Source organism: Balaenoptera acutorostrata, chromosome 4, assembly GCF_949987535.1.
Source record: "Balaenoptera acutorostrata chromosome 4, mBalAcu1.1, whole genome shotgun sequence".
NCBI classification, from domain to species: domain Eukaryota; kingdom Metazoa; phylum Chordata; class Mammalia; order Artiodactyla; family Balaenopteridae; genus Balaenoptera; species Balaenoptera acutorostrata.
The window spans coordinates 22,689,316-22,702,886 of record NC_080067.1 but is presented as its reverse complement, the minus strand read 5'-3'; the positions used below and the strand labels follow the sequence as shown (position 1 = coordinate 22,702,886).

The following is a 13,571-nucleotide window of genomic DNA, read 5'->3' as shown; positions in this document are numbered from 1 at the left end:
GTATTGTGTGTAATTATTTATTTCTATAGTCCCCATTGTTGAACATTTATGTTAAAAATTCTTCACTGATTTAAACCATGCTGACATAAACTTATATCTCAAAAATAAATTTTGCTCTAGAGCCATAGATACTTTTTATCCTAAATTCTTAAAAGTAGAATTGATTACTCAAAAGATATGCCATATGTTTTGAAAGTTTTTTTTTTAAAGCTTTTACTTTTCTTTTTTTTTACTTTTTTTTTTCTTAATTTTTATTTATTTATGGCTGTGTTGGGTCTTCGTTTCTGTGCGAGGGCTTTCTCCAGTTGTGGCAAGCGGGGGCCACTCTTCATCGTGGTGCACGGGCCTCTCACTATCGCGGCCTCTCTTCTTGCGGAGCACAGGCTCCAGACGGCGCAGGCTCAGTAATTGTGGCTCACGGGCCCAGTTGCTCCGCGGCATGTGGGATCTTCCCAGACCAGGGCTCGAACCCGTGTCTCCTGCATTGGCAGGCAGATTCTCAACCACTGCGCCACCAGGGAAGCCCTGAAAGTTTTTGATGTGTATTATTGGGTTGCCTTTCACGCAGCAAAATATATGGCGTTACCTGTCTTATAGTAAGTTGAGTTGAGTATACTGATTGTTAAATCTTTTCTAATTTTTAAGTACTGTAACATTTCATCAGTATGTTCTGAAATATTGGTCATTTGTGTTTCCGAATTGTCTGTTGGTCATTTTCCATACCACTTTTTCTATTTATTTTTCTAAGAAATAGAAATCTCTTTTTAAAATAATTTTTGTGGCTTAAGCCTACATACTTTTATGATCCCTTTTGGAAATGTATTTATCAGTTGGACTTGTATCTCCTCTTCTCTGTCAAATCGGCTTTTTTGTTTTATTTTGAAAATTTTTCATTTAATTAGAGTTTAGTTCTGACTTCCTTAATTTTGCTAAAAGATACCATAATTTTTCCAGGAATCTAGAATTAAAATGTGAGTCACCATTTAATTTCCTCATCCCAAGTCCCTTCCCCTCTCTCCTATATGTAATGAGATTCCGAATCTCATGAATTTTTATTTCAGTGTCTTGTACATCTGTCCCTTCTTTTACATTTCCCAAGTTCCTTTCTTTAGGCCTCACTTTATAGGAGTCTGTATTATTATGTTCCTGCTTTTTAGTCTTTTCCTTTTTCCATCCTATCCTTTTTAATACTGCCAGGTTGACCCTTTTTTTTTAACTTGTTCCAATAGCAAGAAGCACCTTTTTTTGGGGCATGTTCTTCTAACTTATTTTATTGTGTTTCCCAACTCATAACCTTTTATTCAGTCAGATACATCTCTTTTGTCCTTCTGTATGTGGCTTGTGCTTTTCCACTTCTATACTTTAGCTCATGGTGTTTTTTTCTTTCTGGAATCCTTGTTTCCTAAATTCTATTTATGCTCATCTTACTAATTTTACTAATCTTACTTAATTCACTAAGTCCCAACTTGCAGTTCATCTCTTTTGTGGAACTTTCCATGGTTACCAGTCATGGGAAGTTATTTTTCTTTTCATAGAACCCTTCCAACACTTATCTTAAACCAAATTTCCATGAAAAGTCTTTTTTTAATGTAATTTAGTTCACTGTAGTTATCTGTGTTTCTGTTTTGATTGTATGTTTCTAAAGATTTTACATTAAACTAGTCCAAATATGTTGATGTACATTATTTGTGAAAGGATAGAGGTTACTTTACATTCATAGCTTATGAATAAATTCAGGTAAGGCACAAAGGATTAAAAAAAAGGTGGTATATCTCTGTCTCTTAAAGTTTGTAGAAAAGTTATTGCACATTTAGACTGCAGCTTATCTTATATAGAGCTTTTGGGATAGAGTAATTTTGGATAATCTTCCTGTAGAGCTATGCCAATTTTTACTTTAAAAAGTTTACCAGAAGTATAGATACACATTTTTTTTAAACATCTTTATTGAAGTATAATTGCTTTACGATACACATTTAAATTAAGTAGTATATAGTTGTAGTAAAGCATTTGTCCTAAAGATTGTTCTAAACTCTGACTTTAAATTGCATCATTTTCACAAAGTGAAGGTTGTATAGCTTTTTGAAACTCTGAGCGTATTTTCCATAAAATTCATAACTTGATATGTTGAGGCAGGGTTTGTTTCAGGTAGTTTTTTTTTTTTTTTCCCTGCAGATACTCGTTCGCGTCTTTTTTTCTTTCCCCCCACTATGTCCCTTGAATTAGCTGCAGCAATGAATACCTGAACCCTAGTTTCTTTATTACAACCCTATGGACCATAGATACCTCACTTACACTGTGGTTTATGGAATTTGAAGCATGAGTGTTCGTCCTCCACTACCAATTGACAAAATTGTATTAGGATGTTGAAAAATAACATCTATCTTAAACACTATGAGTTCTTTGAAAGGTATGTGTGGTACTGTATAGAAGGATCAACTTTTTAATATTTTTGGTACATAGTAACTGCATGATGAATGTAGAAATAAAAGAAAAGTTGTGTTGAATGAGTGAAAAAATTGTTTCCTAGTATCTTATATTCTGTAGACTGAATCAATTTGATTTTGCTTGCTAATGATTAGATTAAGGTTATGCATATTTGACAATAATACCACATTGTCACTTGGGCTGTTGAGCATGAATTCTTAAAGGTGGAATAAATGAGACTCCATGAGATAAGACATTAGAAGCTAGACATGCACACTAGGTTGAGGCACATATTAGGGAAGAGATCCACTTTCTATTAGTGGAAGAAAGATTTCCTAGGCAGGTAGTAGTTGGGGTAGATGGAGTAAGCTGATCATGTTCTACCAGGGAGACTATATCTCTAGGATGAATGAGCATGTAAAGGTCTGTGCTGAGCTACATCTGGGCTAGAGCTAGCATCTGTGTGGTCTGGCAGCCTGTTGTGGGGGTCCCACCTAATGGCCTGGGATTCAAGGATAGGACTTCTGTCCCTGAGACAAACTGATAATGGACAGAACTCTAGCTCCAGAGGAACTGGATTACTGGCTAGGTTACTAAGGCATTAGTAACCTACCAATTAAGGCAAAGGCTCAGTTTTTCTTTTTTTTTCTGTTTTTTTGCTATTAATTTATTTAAATTGAAGCATAGTTGATCTACACTATTGTGTTAGTTTGAGGTGTACAGCAAAGTGATTCAGATTCTGTATTTCAGATTATTTTCTGAACCTATTATTTATAGGTTATTATAAGATATTAAATATAGTTCCTTGTGCTGTGCAGTAAATCCTTGTTGTTTATCTGTTTTAGTAGTTTGTATCTGTTAATTCCATACTCCTAATTTATCCCTTCCCCCCTCCCTTTCCCCTTTGGTAACCATGTTTGTTTTCTATGTCTGTGAGTCTGTTTCTGTTTTGTATATTGATGCATTTGTATTATTTTTTAGATTCCACAAAGAAGTGGTATCATATAATATTTGTCTGACTTATTTCACTAAATTTAATATTCTCTGGGTCCATCCATGTTGCTGCAAATGACAATATTGCATTCTTTGTATGGCTGAGTAATATTCCATTGTATATGTATACTATATCTTCTTAAGCCAGTCTGACTCTTGATGGATACTTGAGTTGTTTCCATGTCTTGGCTATTGTAAATAGTGCTGCTGTGAACATTAGGGTGCATGTATCTTTTCAAATTGGAGTTTTCATTTTTTCCTGATATATACCCAGGAGTGGGATTGCTGGATCATATGGTAGCTGTATTTTTAGTTTTCTTAAGGAACCTCCATACAGTTTTCCATGGTGGCTGTACCGATTTACATTCCCTTCAACAGTGTAGGAGCGTTCTCTTTTCTCTGGACCCTCTCCAGCATTTATTATTTCTAGACTTTGTGATGATAGCCATTCTGACCAGTGTGAGGTGTTGTGTTGCATTTCTTTACACTAAGAATGAAATGTCAGAAAGAGAAAGTAAAAAAACCCATTTAAAATTGCATCAAAAAATACCTAGGAATAAACTTAACCAAGGAGTTGAAAGACCTATATGCTGAAAACGATAAGACATTGATGAAGGAAATTGAAGATGATTCAAATAAATTGAAAGATATCCATGCTTTTAGATTGGAAGAATTAATACTGTTAAGATGTCCACACTACCCAAAGCAATCTACAGATTTAATGTAATCCGTATCAAAATGCCCATGACATTTTCATAGAACTAGAACAAATAGTCCTGAAATTTATATGGAACCACAAAAGGCCCAGAATCGCCAAAGCAGTCCTGAGGAAAGAGAACAAAGCTGGAGGCATAACCCTTCCAGACTTCAGACTGTACTACAACGCTACAGTAACCAAAACTGGGTACTGGCACAAAAACAGGCATTATAGATCAATGGAACAGAATAGAGAGCCCAAAAATAAATCCACATGCTTATGGTCAAGGAATCTATGACAAAGGAGGCAAGAATATACAACGGAAAAAAGATAAACACCACCTCTTCAACAAGTGGTGTTGGGAAAGCTGGACAGCTATGTAAATCAATGAAATTAGAACATTCTCTTACACTGTGTGCAAGAATAAACTAAAAACTGTTTTAAAGACCTAAATATAAGATGTGACACCATAAATCTCCTAGAAGAGAACATAGACAAGACATTCTCTGACATAAATTGTAACTGTTTTCTTAGATCACTCTCCCAAGGCAAAAGAAATAAAAGGAAAGATAAACAAATGGGGCCTAATCAAACTTAAAAGCTTTTGCACAGCGAAGGAAACCATCAACAAAATGAAAAGACAACCTAGGAACAGGAGAAAATATTTGCAAATGATGTGACCAACAAGGGGTTAATACCCAAAATATACAAACAGCTCATACAACTCAATATTGTAAAAACAAACAGCTCAATCAATAAAATGGACAGAAGACTTGAATAGATATTTTTCCAAAGAAGACATACAGATGGCCAACAGGCACATGAAAAGATGCTGAACATCACTAATTGTTAGAGAAATGCAAATCAAAACCACAAATGAGTTATTACTTCACACCGGTCACTATGACTCAGTTCTTAAGATGGCACAAACTCGAAACTGGACCAACAAGCAAGTTTGATACAGAACATCACCCATTTCTTTCATTTGAGAGCACCATGGTTCCTTTGTCCAGGAAGGAGACTACATCAACAGGTGTCTTGACCTTTGTAGAACAAAGAGTGTAGCGAAGGGAGCCTGGAAAGTCACAACTAAAGGGTAATGTATATATTTTTACCCTTTGAAATAACTGTCGCAGTTCTTAGTTTTCAAATCCCCCTTACAGCACTGCCCCCAATCTCTATACAAATGTGTTATTTTATTGAATGGAATAAGTATACCTGTGTTCTGAGAGAAGAATTATTCTCAGGACTGCAAAATTGTGCCCCTTGGGTATAAGCTAAAGAGTGCATGTATCCTGTTATGCTGTGATCTTTCCTCTTCCTTACTCTTTTTATTGGGCACAGTTTTTCTGAATATCAGCTTTTTGGTTTATCTTTCGGCATCTTTACTGTATATTACTGTATGGGTCTGTAATAGGAAAAATCATTCTTGGATAATGGGATAAAATACAGATAGACCCTAGATAAGATCAAGTGGATTTTTTTACCTTCTTATTCACCCTTTATAACCAGTGCTAATAGGCTCCCAGGTTTAAAATTATGGTTTATTTTCTCTTTATTCATGGAGTTTAGTTCCTGTTATATATGTACTAAATATGTGTAATGATGTATGTGTCTGTGACACATGCAAACATTCCTACATGTGCAAAAGCTTATTTGTTGCAGCATTATTTGTAATAGTAAATGATCCAAAACAAAATAAATGTTCATCAATAGGTTATTGGCTAAATAAGTTAATGTATATCTATGTAATGGAACACTGCAGCTTTCGGAAGAGTCAAGACATTCTCTAGGTCTTTGCTATAGATTAAGTATAAAATATGTTGATAGTGAAAATAGAATGGTGCAGAACTGTGCATACATAACATAAAATATACTAGATACATGGAAATATATATGCATTTTTTTTCAAAAAATTTTTTTTATTAGGTGAAATACACTTGTGATTTACCAAGTTACGTTTTTAAGTGTACAGTTCAGTGGCGTTAAATATATTCATATGCAGTCATCACCACCACGCATCTCCATAACTTTCTTCATCTTTTAAAACTGAAACTGTACACGCATTAAACAGTAACTACTCATTCTCCACTCCCCGCAGCCCCTGGCAATCACCGTTCTAGTTTCTGTCTCTTGTGATTTTGACTAAGTACTTCATGTAAGTGGAATCATACAGTATTTGTCTTTTTTGTGACTAGCTTATTTCACGTAGCATAATGTTCTCGAGATCCGTTCACATTGCGGCACTTGTCAGAATTCCCTTCCTTTTTAAGGCTAAATGATATTCCATTGTATCTATATTCCACATTTGCTTATCCATTCATCCACCGATGGACACTTGGGTTGCTACCAAGTTTTAGCTATTGTGAACAGTGTTGCTGTGAATAAGGGTGTACAAATATCTTTGAGATCCTGCTTTCAGTTCTTTTGAGTACATATCTAGGTGTGTTATTTGTGGTCATATGATTAATTCTATTTTTAATTTTTGAGGAACTGCCATACTGTTTTATACAACAGCTGTACCATTTTACATTCCTATCAACAGTGCATAAGAGTTTCAGTTTCTCCACAACCTTGCCTAGACTTTCCTCTTTCTTTTTGATAGTAGTCATCCTAATAGGTGTGAGATGGCATCTCGTAGTTTTGATTTGCATTTCTCCTAATTATTAGTGATGTTTAGCATCTTTTCACATGCTTATTGGCCATTTGCATATCTTCTTTGTAGAAATGTCTATTCAAGTCCTTTACCCATTTTTTAAAAAAAGTTTATTTATTTTTGACTGTGTTGGGTCTTCGTTGCTGTGTGCGGGCTTTCTGTAGTTGCGGTGAGTGGAGGCTACTCTCTGTTGTGGTGTGTGGGCTTCTCACTGCGGTGGTTTCTCTTGTTGCAGAGCATGGGCTCTAGGCACACGGGCTTCAGTAGTTGGAGCGCGTGAGCTCTAGGGTGCATGAGATTCAGTAGTTGTGGCGCATGGTCTCAGTAGTTGTGGTGCACAGGCTTAGTTGCCCCATGGCATGGGGGATCTCCCTGGGCCAGGGATCGAACCTGTGTCCCCTGTGTTGGCAGGCGGATTCTTAACCACTGCACCACCAGGGAAGTCCTCTTTGCCCATTTTTGAATTGGGTTGTTTTGTTGTTGTGTTTTAGTTCTCTATATATTCTGGATATTAATATCTTACCAGATGTATGATTTACAAATATTTTCTCTCATTCTGTGGGTTGCATTTTTACTCTTTCCCCATTGAATGGTCTTGGTACCCTTGTCAAAAATTATTTAATCATATATGTGAGGGTTTATTTCTGGGCTCTGTATTCTGTTCCATTGGTCTGTGTATCTTTATGCCAGCACCACACTGTTTTGATTACTCTAGCTTTGTAGTAAGATTTGGAATCAGGAAGTGTGAGTCCTCCAACGTTGTTCTTTTTTCAAGATTATTTTGGGTGTTTGGAGTCCTTTGAGATTCCCTATGAATTACAGAATGGATTTTTCTGTTTCTGCAGAAATGGTCATAGGCATTTTGATAGAGACTGCATTGAATCTGTAGACGATCACTTTAAGTAGTATTAACATCTTAATGATACTAAGTTTTCCAACCCATGAACATGGGATGGGTTTCTCTTTATCTATGTCTTCTTTAATTTCTTTCATGTGTATTTTTAAAATATGTTTAAATGTCTCTGGAATGACATATAGGAATGAATAATTTTGGTTGAAAGAACCAATCTTCTTTCCTAAGGCTTGAGGGTAAGAGTGGGCAAGTTTTCACTGTGTAACGTTAATCACCTTTTGAATTTTTAGCCATGGGAATGCATTACTCAATAAAGAAAAATAACATTCCCCCCTCCCCTCTTCATATGCACACACAAGTGCTCACGCACATACCTGCCACAGGGAAGACACCTATTTTTCCAAAGAGTGAGCACAGAAACAAGACTTGTTAGGAGGAGCCAGGATCTATCAGCTAAAAAGGATGAATGCATGAAATAATTATATTTTCAAGCAATTTTAAATTGGTCAGTATGGCAAGATAGTAGCCTATAAATAGGGATCTGGTGTGGTAGAGGACTGAACAGGTAATAATGGATAGCATTACTTGCTGTGCTGAGGACTTTGGACTTTAACTTGATGGTTATGAGAGTCATTGGAGATTAGAGATCAAATAAAGAAGAAAATAAGTGTTGGAGTAAATTTGTAATATAAGGATTACTGTGGTTATAGTATTAGAATGGCATTGTCTAACAAATGTGATTTGAGCTACATCTGTAATTTAATATTTTCCAGTAAGTTATAAGAAGTGGGTGAAATTAACTTTAATAATATAATTTATTTAAGCTAGTATACCTAAAATATTATAATTTCATCATGTAATCAATATATGAATGAGATATTTTATATGCTGTTTTTCATACTAAATCTTCACAACCTTGTGGATAGTCAAAACATTGCTCATCTAAGTTTTGAGTAGCCATATTTCAAGTGCTCAGTTAGCTTTGTGAGGCTAGAGACCATGATATTGGGTAATGCAAGTATGGAGATTTTAATCAGGAGACAAATTCTCACCAGTAATTCAAACAGAAAAATTTACTGTGAAGAATTACTATTTATTGAAAAGTCTTTAATCATTTATTGCTCAGGAATTGCAAATTAATACAACAAGGAGATATCACTATATGCCTGTTAGAGTGGCTGAAATCTAAAAACCTGACAGTACCGATTTCCTGGCAAGAATGCAAAGCAGCAGAAGCTCTCATTCATTGCTGGTCAGAATGCAAAATGGTATTGCCACTTTGGAAGACAGTTTGGCAGGTTTGTACAAAGCTAAACATAGTTTTACCATATGAACCAGTAATCCTAGGTGTTTACACAACTGATTTAGAAGTGTTGTCCACACAAAACCCTGCATGTGAATGCCTATGCAGCTTTATTCCTAACCGCCAAAAATGGTGGCCAAGATGTCCATCGTTAGGTAAATGGATGACAAAACATGGTACATCCATACAGTGGAATATTGTTTAGAGATGAACAGAAATGAGCTATTCAACCACTAAAAGACATGGATCCATCTTAAATGCATTTTGTTAAAATGAAAGATACCAGTATGAAAACGCTATATGCTGTGCGATTCCAACTATATGACTCTCTGTAAAAGACAAAACTGTAGTGGTGATTAAAACAAAATTTGGTGTTTGACAAGGCCAAGTGAGAGGGTTGAATGGATGTGAGGCACAGGCATTTTTTAAGGTAGTGAAACTTTTCTCTGTGATACCATAGTTGTGCATACATGACAGTATGCGTTTGTCAAAGCCCACCAAACTTTTCAGAAAAAGAGTGAATTTTATTAATACAGATGTTTAAAAAATCATTTATAAGGTAGGGGGAATACCAGGATGGAATGTAGAGTGTAACAGCGTAATCTCTTTTGCAGTGAAGGGAGGAGGGAGAGAGTTGCTGACTTAGGTAACTTTGGAAATGAGTCTGTAAGACTAAAGTCAGAGAAATTGTACACAGTGTATATAAGAACTGCAGTCTAGTTCATAAAGTTGTTTTCCATGGGGTAGGGCTTAAAATATTGCCCTACGTGTATACTGAGGAGAGCCAGATTTCTCATTGTTGGAGTGGGAGTTTGTCGATGAGCAAGGGGAAGAAGCATCCATGTGGTAATGGATTAGAGTTGGAGATACCAGTTCCAACTTATGTTTAGCTTAATATAGATAACAGATCATTGCATACAGAAACATTTATAGTTATGTGTATATATATGGAACATACATTTCTTTGTTTTGTCTGCTTAAGGGCCTAGAAGCAAGGGCACTTAGTATCAAGGAGCCAAACCTAGTGCCCAGATCTTCATCTCTAGTAAAATTCTCTAATAAAAGGAACCAGGGCTCCTTGGAGTATTACCTGATTCTAAAACTGGAAAAGAGAATATACAGTATGAGCCTGGAGAATGATGTGCTGCCAGAAAGTAACCAAGTGCTAAAAAAAATAAAAAACAAAACACACAGAATGATGGGAATATGTCAAATGGACACAGGAACCAACTGAAAGATATCTTAATGGCCAAAGCTGAAGCAAGTTGAACAACAAAATAAAATAGTATTGAATTATAATCCAAAAATATAAAATAAATGTCGATGAGTCTACATTAGTACAAATGATTGAGTGAATGGGTGAGAATAGACAGATCTCTCATACTGAAGAATTTCAAATGGTATGCGTAAATGCTCTACCTTCAAGGAGGTGGATCAAGGAGGTGGAGCATAACTCCCCACCCCTTAAATGTGGGATGCACATAGTGACTTTCTTCCAAAGTATGGAAAGGAGAGGAAAAGTAACTTTACAGTGGAGAAACCTGACAAATACCACCTCAGCCAACTGATTAACAGGTCAACATTAAGAGTGATAAATCATACTGTTAGTATATACCCTTGATATGAGGTGACAAAAATGATACTTCGTCTCTCACATCTTCCTCTCCAAACCCATAATCCCAGTCTACTCATTAGAAAAACATCAGACAAACCCCAGTTGAAGAACATTGTATAAAATATCAGTACAGTACACAATCCCTGTACAAAATTCTTCAAAATTGTCAAGGTCACCAAAACCCAGGAAAGTATAAAAACTGTTGGAGCCAAGAGGAGCTTAAGGAGACATGATGTGAGTATGTCTGGGTGCCCTGGATGTTCTCCTAGAACAGAAGAGGTCATTAGACAAAAACTAAGAAAATCTGAATTAAGTATGGACTTTTGTTAATGTATCCATTTTGGTTCATTAATTATAACAAATGTACCATACAAATAGTAAGGTGTTAATAATAGGTGTAATTAGACATGATATATGTGGGAATTCCTTGTACTGTCTTCACATTTTTTTTGTAAATCTAACACTGTTCTAAAAATAATTTATTTAAAAATAAGCAGTAAATTCATTATATATTAATCCACACACACAAATGGCTGTCAGGCTGTTAACTATTAAGAGGAGTGAAAGAGTACTGTGAAGAATACAGGAATAAGAGAATGAAGGGAGCAGGTCCTGTGAGCAGGGAGAAAAGCCCCTCCACGTTATGCTTTGTAGTGTTCCTCCAAGGCCCTCTAGTTATAAGCCTACCAGTGCAGCATATGACAAAAGAGAAATGTTTACAGAGTGGGGCAAATTAGAATACATTTGGAGATGAGGAACAGTAAATTTATAACTGAAGCAGGCTATTATGAGAGTGAAGTAAACCACTCAAGAGAGACTATAAAGACTGAGAAGATGCTCAGGAGAGGCCTAAGGTAACACTGACAGGTAAGGAGTATAAGGAGGGAAAAGATATCTGAAAGACAAGGGGGATAACGTGGCCTGTTGAGAGAGTTTCAAAAAATGTCTGTTGGGCTTCCCTGGTGGTGCAGTGGTTGAGAATCTGCCTGCCAATGCAGGGGACACGGGTTCGAGCCCTGGTCTGGGAGGATCCCACGTGCCGCAGAGCAACTAGGCCTGTGAGCCACAATTACTGAGCCTGCGCGTCTGGAGCCTGTGCTCTGCAACAAGAGACGCCGCGATAATGAGAGGCCCGCGCACCGCGATGAAGAGTGACCCCCCCTTGCCGCAACTAGAGAAAGCCCTCGCACAGAAACGAAGACCCAACACAGCCATAAATAAATAAATAAATAAACCCCCCAAAAAAAGTTAAAAAAAAAAAGTCTATTACGTTTAGCAACATTACTTTTACTGGTGGGCTTGGTGAAGCAGCAACCCTGATGAGTTTATATATGAATGAAATTTATGGGAATAATAACAGTGACTGCAAGCAATTCTATCTTGACTCTAAAGGTGAGACACAGATAAGGTGATAACTAGTGTTGACTTTTTTTAAAAAATTGGGGGCGTGGGATGGGTTGTTAATTGAAGAATGTAAACTCTGTCAAGGCAGGAATGTTTGCTGTATTTCTAGTATCTAGAATGGTTCCAAATATGTTCAATATATATTTGTTGTATGACTGGATAAGAAATATTTGAGTACTTAAGTCGAGGGAGAAGTTGAATATGCAGCTTTTTCCAAGTAATGTTTTATTGAACAAGGTTTCTGAGGAAATAGAATATTGAGGAAGTTAGGAAGAAGAAAATGTCAAGAAGGGGGCATGGTTGGGGCATGGTTAAAATGTTCAGCATTGGCATTATTGTACAAAATATTAAATCTTTTTCTTTTAACTTTATTTTCATGCCATGTATAAATTAACTTGTACTTTGCTGTTTGTACTTTGTTTTTATCAATGAAAACATTGTAAAGCTTCCTTTGGGATTACGTCTCTTATCTATAACAGTGCTAACTTCCCTTTCACAGGATCAGACATAATTTGAGATCATTCTGCATAAAGCAAAGTATGCTTGCATTTAATTTAACTTTTCCTCATCTTTTTATTCAGTCTACAAATAAGAAACCTCGAAAATCTCCAGGAGAGAAGAGTAGAATTGAAGCTGGAGTTAGAGGAACAGGCCGTGGAAGAGCTAATGGGCATCCTCAACAGAATGGTGAAGGGGAGCCTGTCACATTATTTGAAGTGGTGAAACTGGGGAAAAGTGCAATGCAGGTAAATTTTAAGTGTTTTCATCTTATTAATAAAGAAATACAGTCAATAACGTGGAACCTATTCGTGTATATATTGACATTTTATATACTCTTGTTGATTGTGTAATCAAGAAGTTTATTAACTTAAAGGTTTTTCTTTGCTTGTTTTGTAAAAAGTGTCAGGAAAGGCATTTTGTTTAATAGTGAGTTTAAGATTACAAACTTTAGATTACATTGTGCTGAATAAAGTAACTTGCATGTAACAGGAGCTGCCTAAGAATTTTTATTACGTTAATAATATGTATTTTTTTTAAATTTTGAGTTAATATAAGTAACATGTGTATTGAAGAATATTTGAAAGAAGAAAAGGTATAAAAAACATTCCTAAGAGTGAATTAGGAATAACCACAGTTAATATTTTATGGTTATTTGTGTGTGTGTGTGTGTGTGTGTGTGAGAGAGAGAGAGAGAGAGAGATATCTGTTACAACCTTCTTACTCTCTTTTCTCTCTCCTCATTGACTCAACAAATATCATTAAATAGTTTAGAAGAGCATATCTTCATTGGCTTCTTACTAATTCATTACAAGGATAAACCATGATTATGTGTGTCTTTACATTTTTTTCCACTATTTTAAAACTTATCATTTGTATTTACTTCCCCACATCTTTTTTTCATTTTAAAGTACCAGAGGTAAAATTATTTCATTAAAGAATATTTCTTAACTGTGTGGTAATAAATACCATTTTACTCTCCAAAAAGTTGTACTAGTTTATCTTTCACCAGAAGTGTAGCTAGCAATTGGATATTTTATATTTAAGAATTATTTGACAACATAGGCAAAGATGGTAATTCATTATTTTAATTTGCGTTTTTTTGATTACTAATGATTATATGTTAAA

The 13,571-nt window shown here is 35.7% G+C and overlaps 1 protein-coding gene across 2 annotated transcripts in view; it reads left to right on the top strand.

The window, feature by feature from the left end:
- STAG1 (STAG1 cohesin complex component) overlaps nt 1-13,571 on the top strand; it is a 434,186-nt gene that overhangs the window by 134,442 nt on the left and 286,173 nt on the right. For both annotated transcript variants that reach the window (XM_057545017.1, XM_057545018.1), the window contains exon 4: nt 12,527-12,691. In XM_057545017.1, the coding sequence (XP_057401000.1) occupies nt 12,527-12,691 (165 nt within the window). The remainder of the gene's footprint in view (nt 1-12,526; nt 12,692-13,571) is intronic.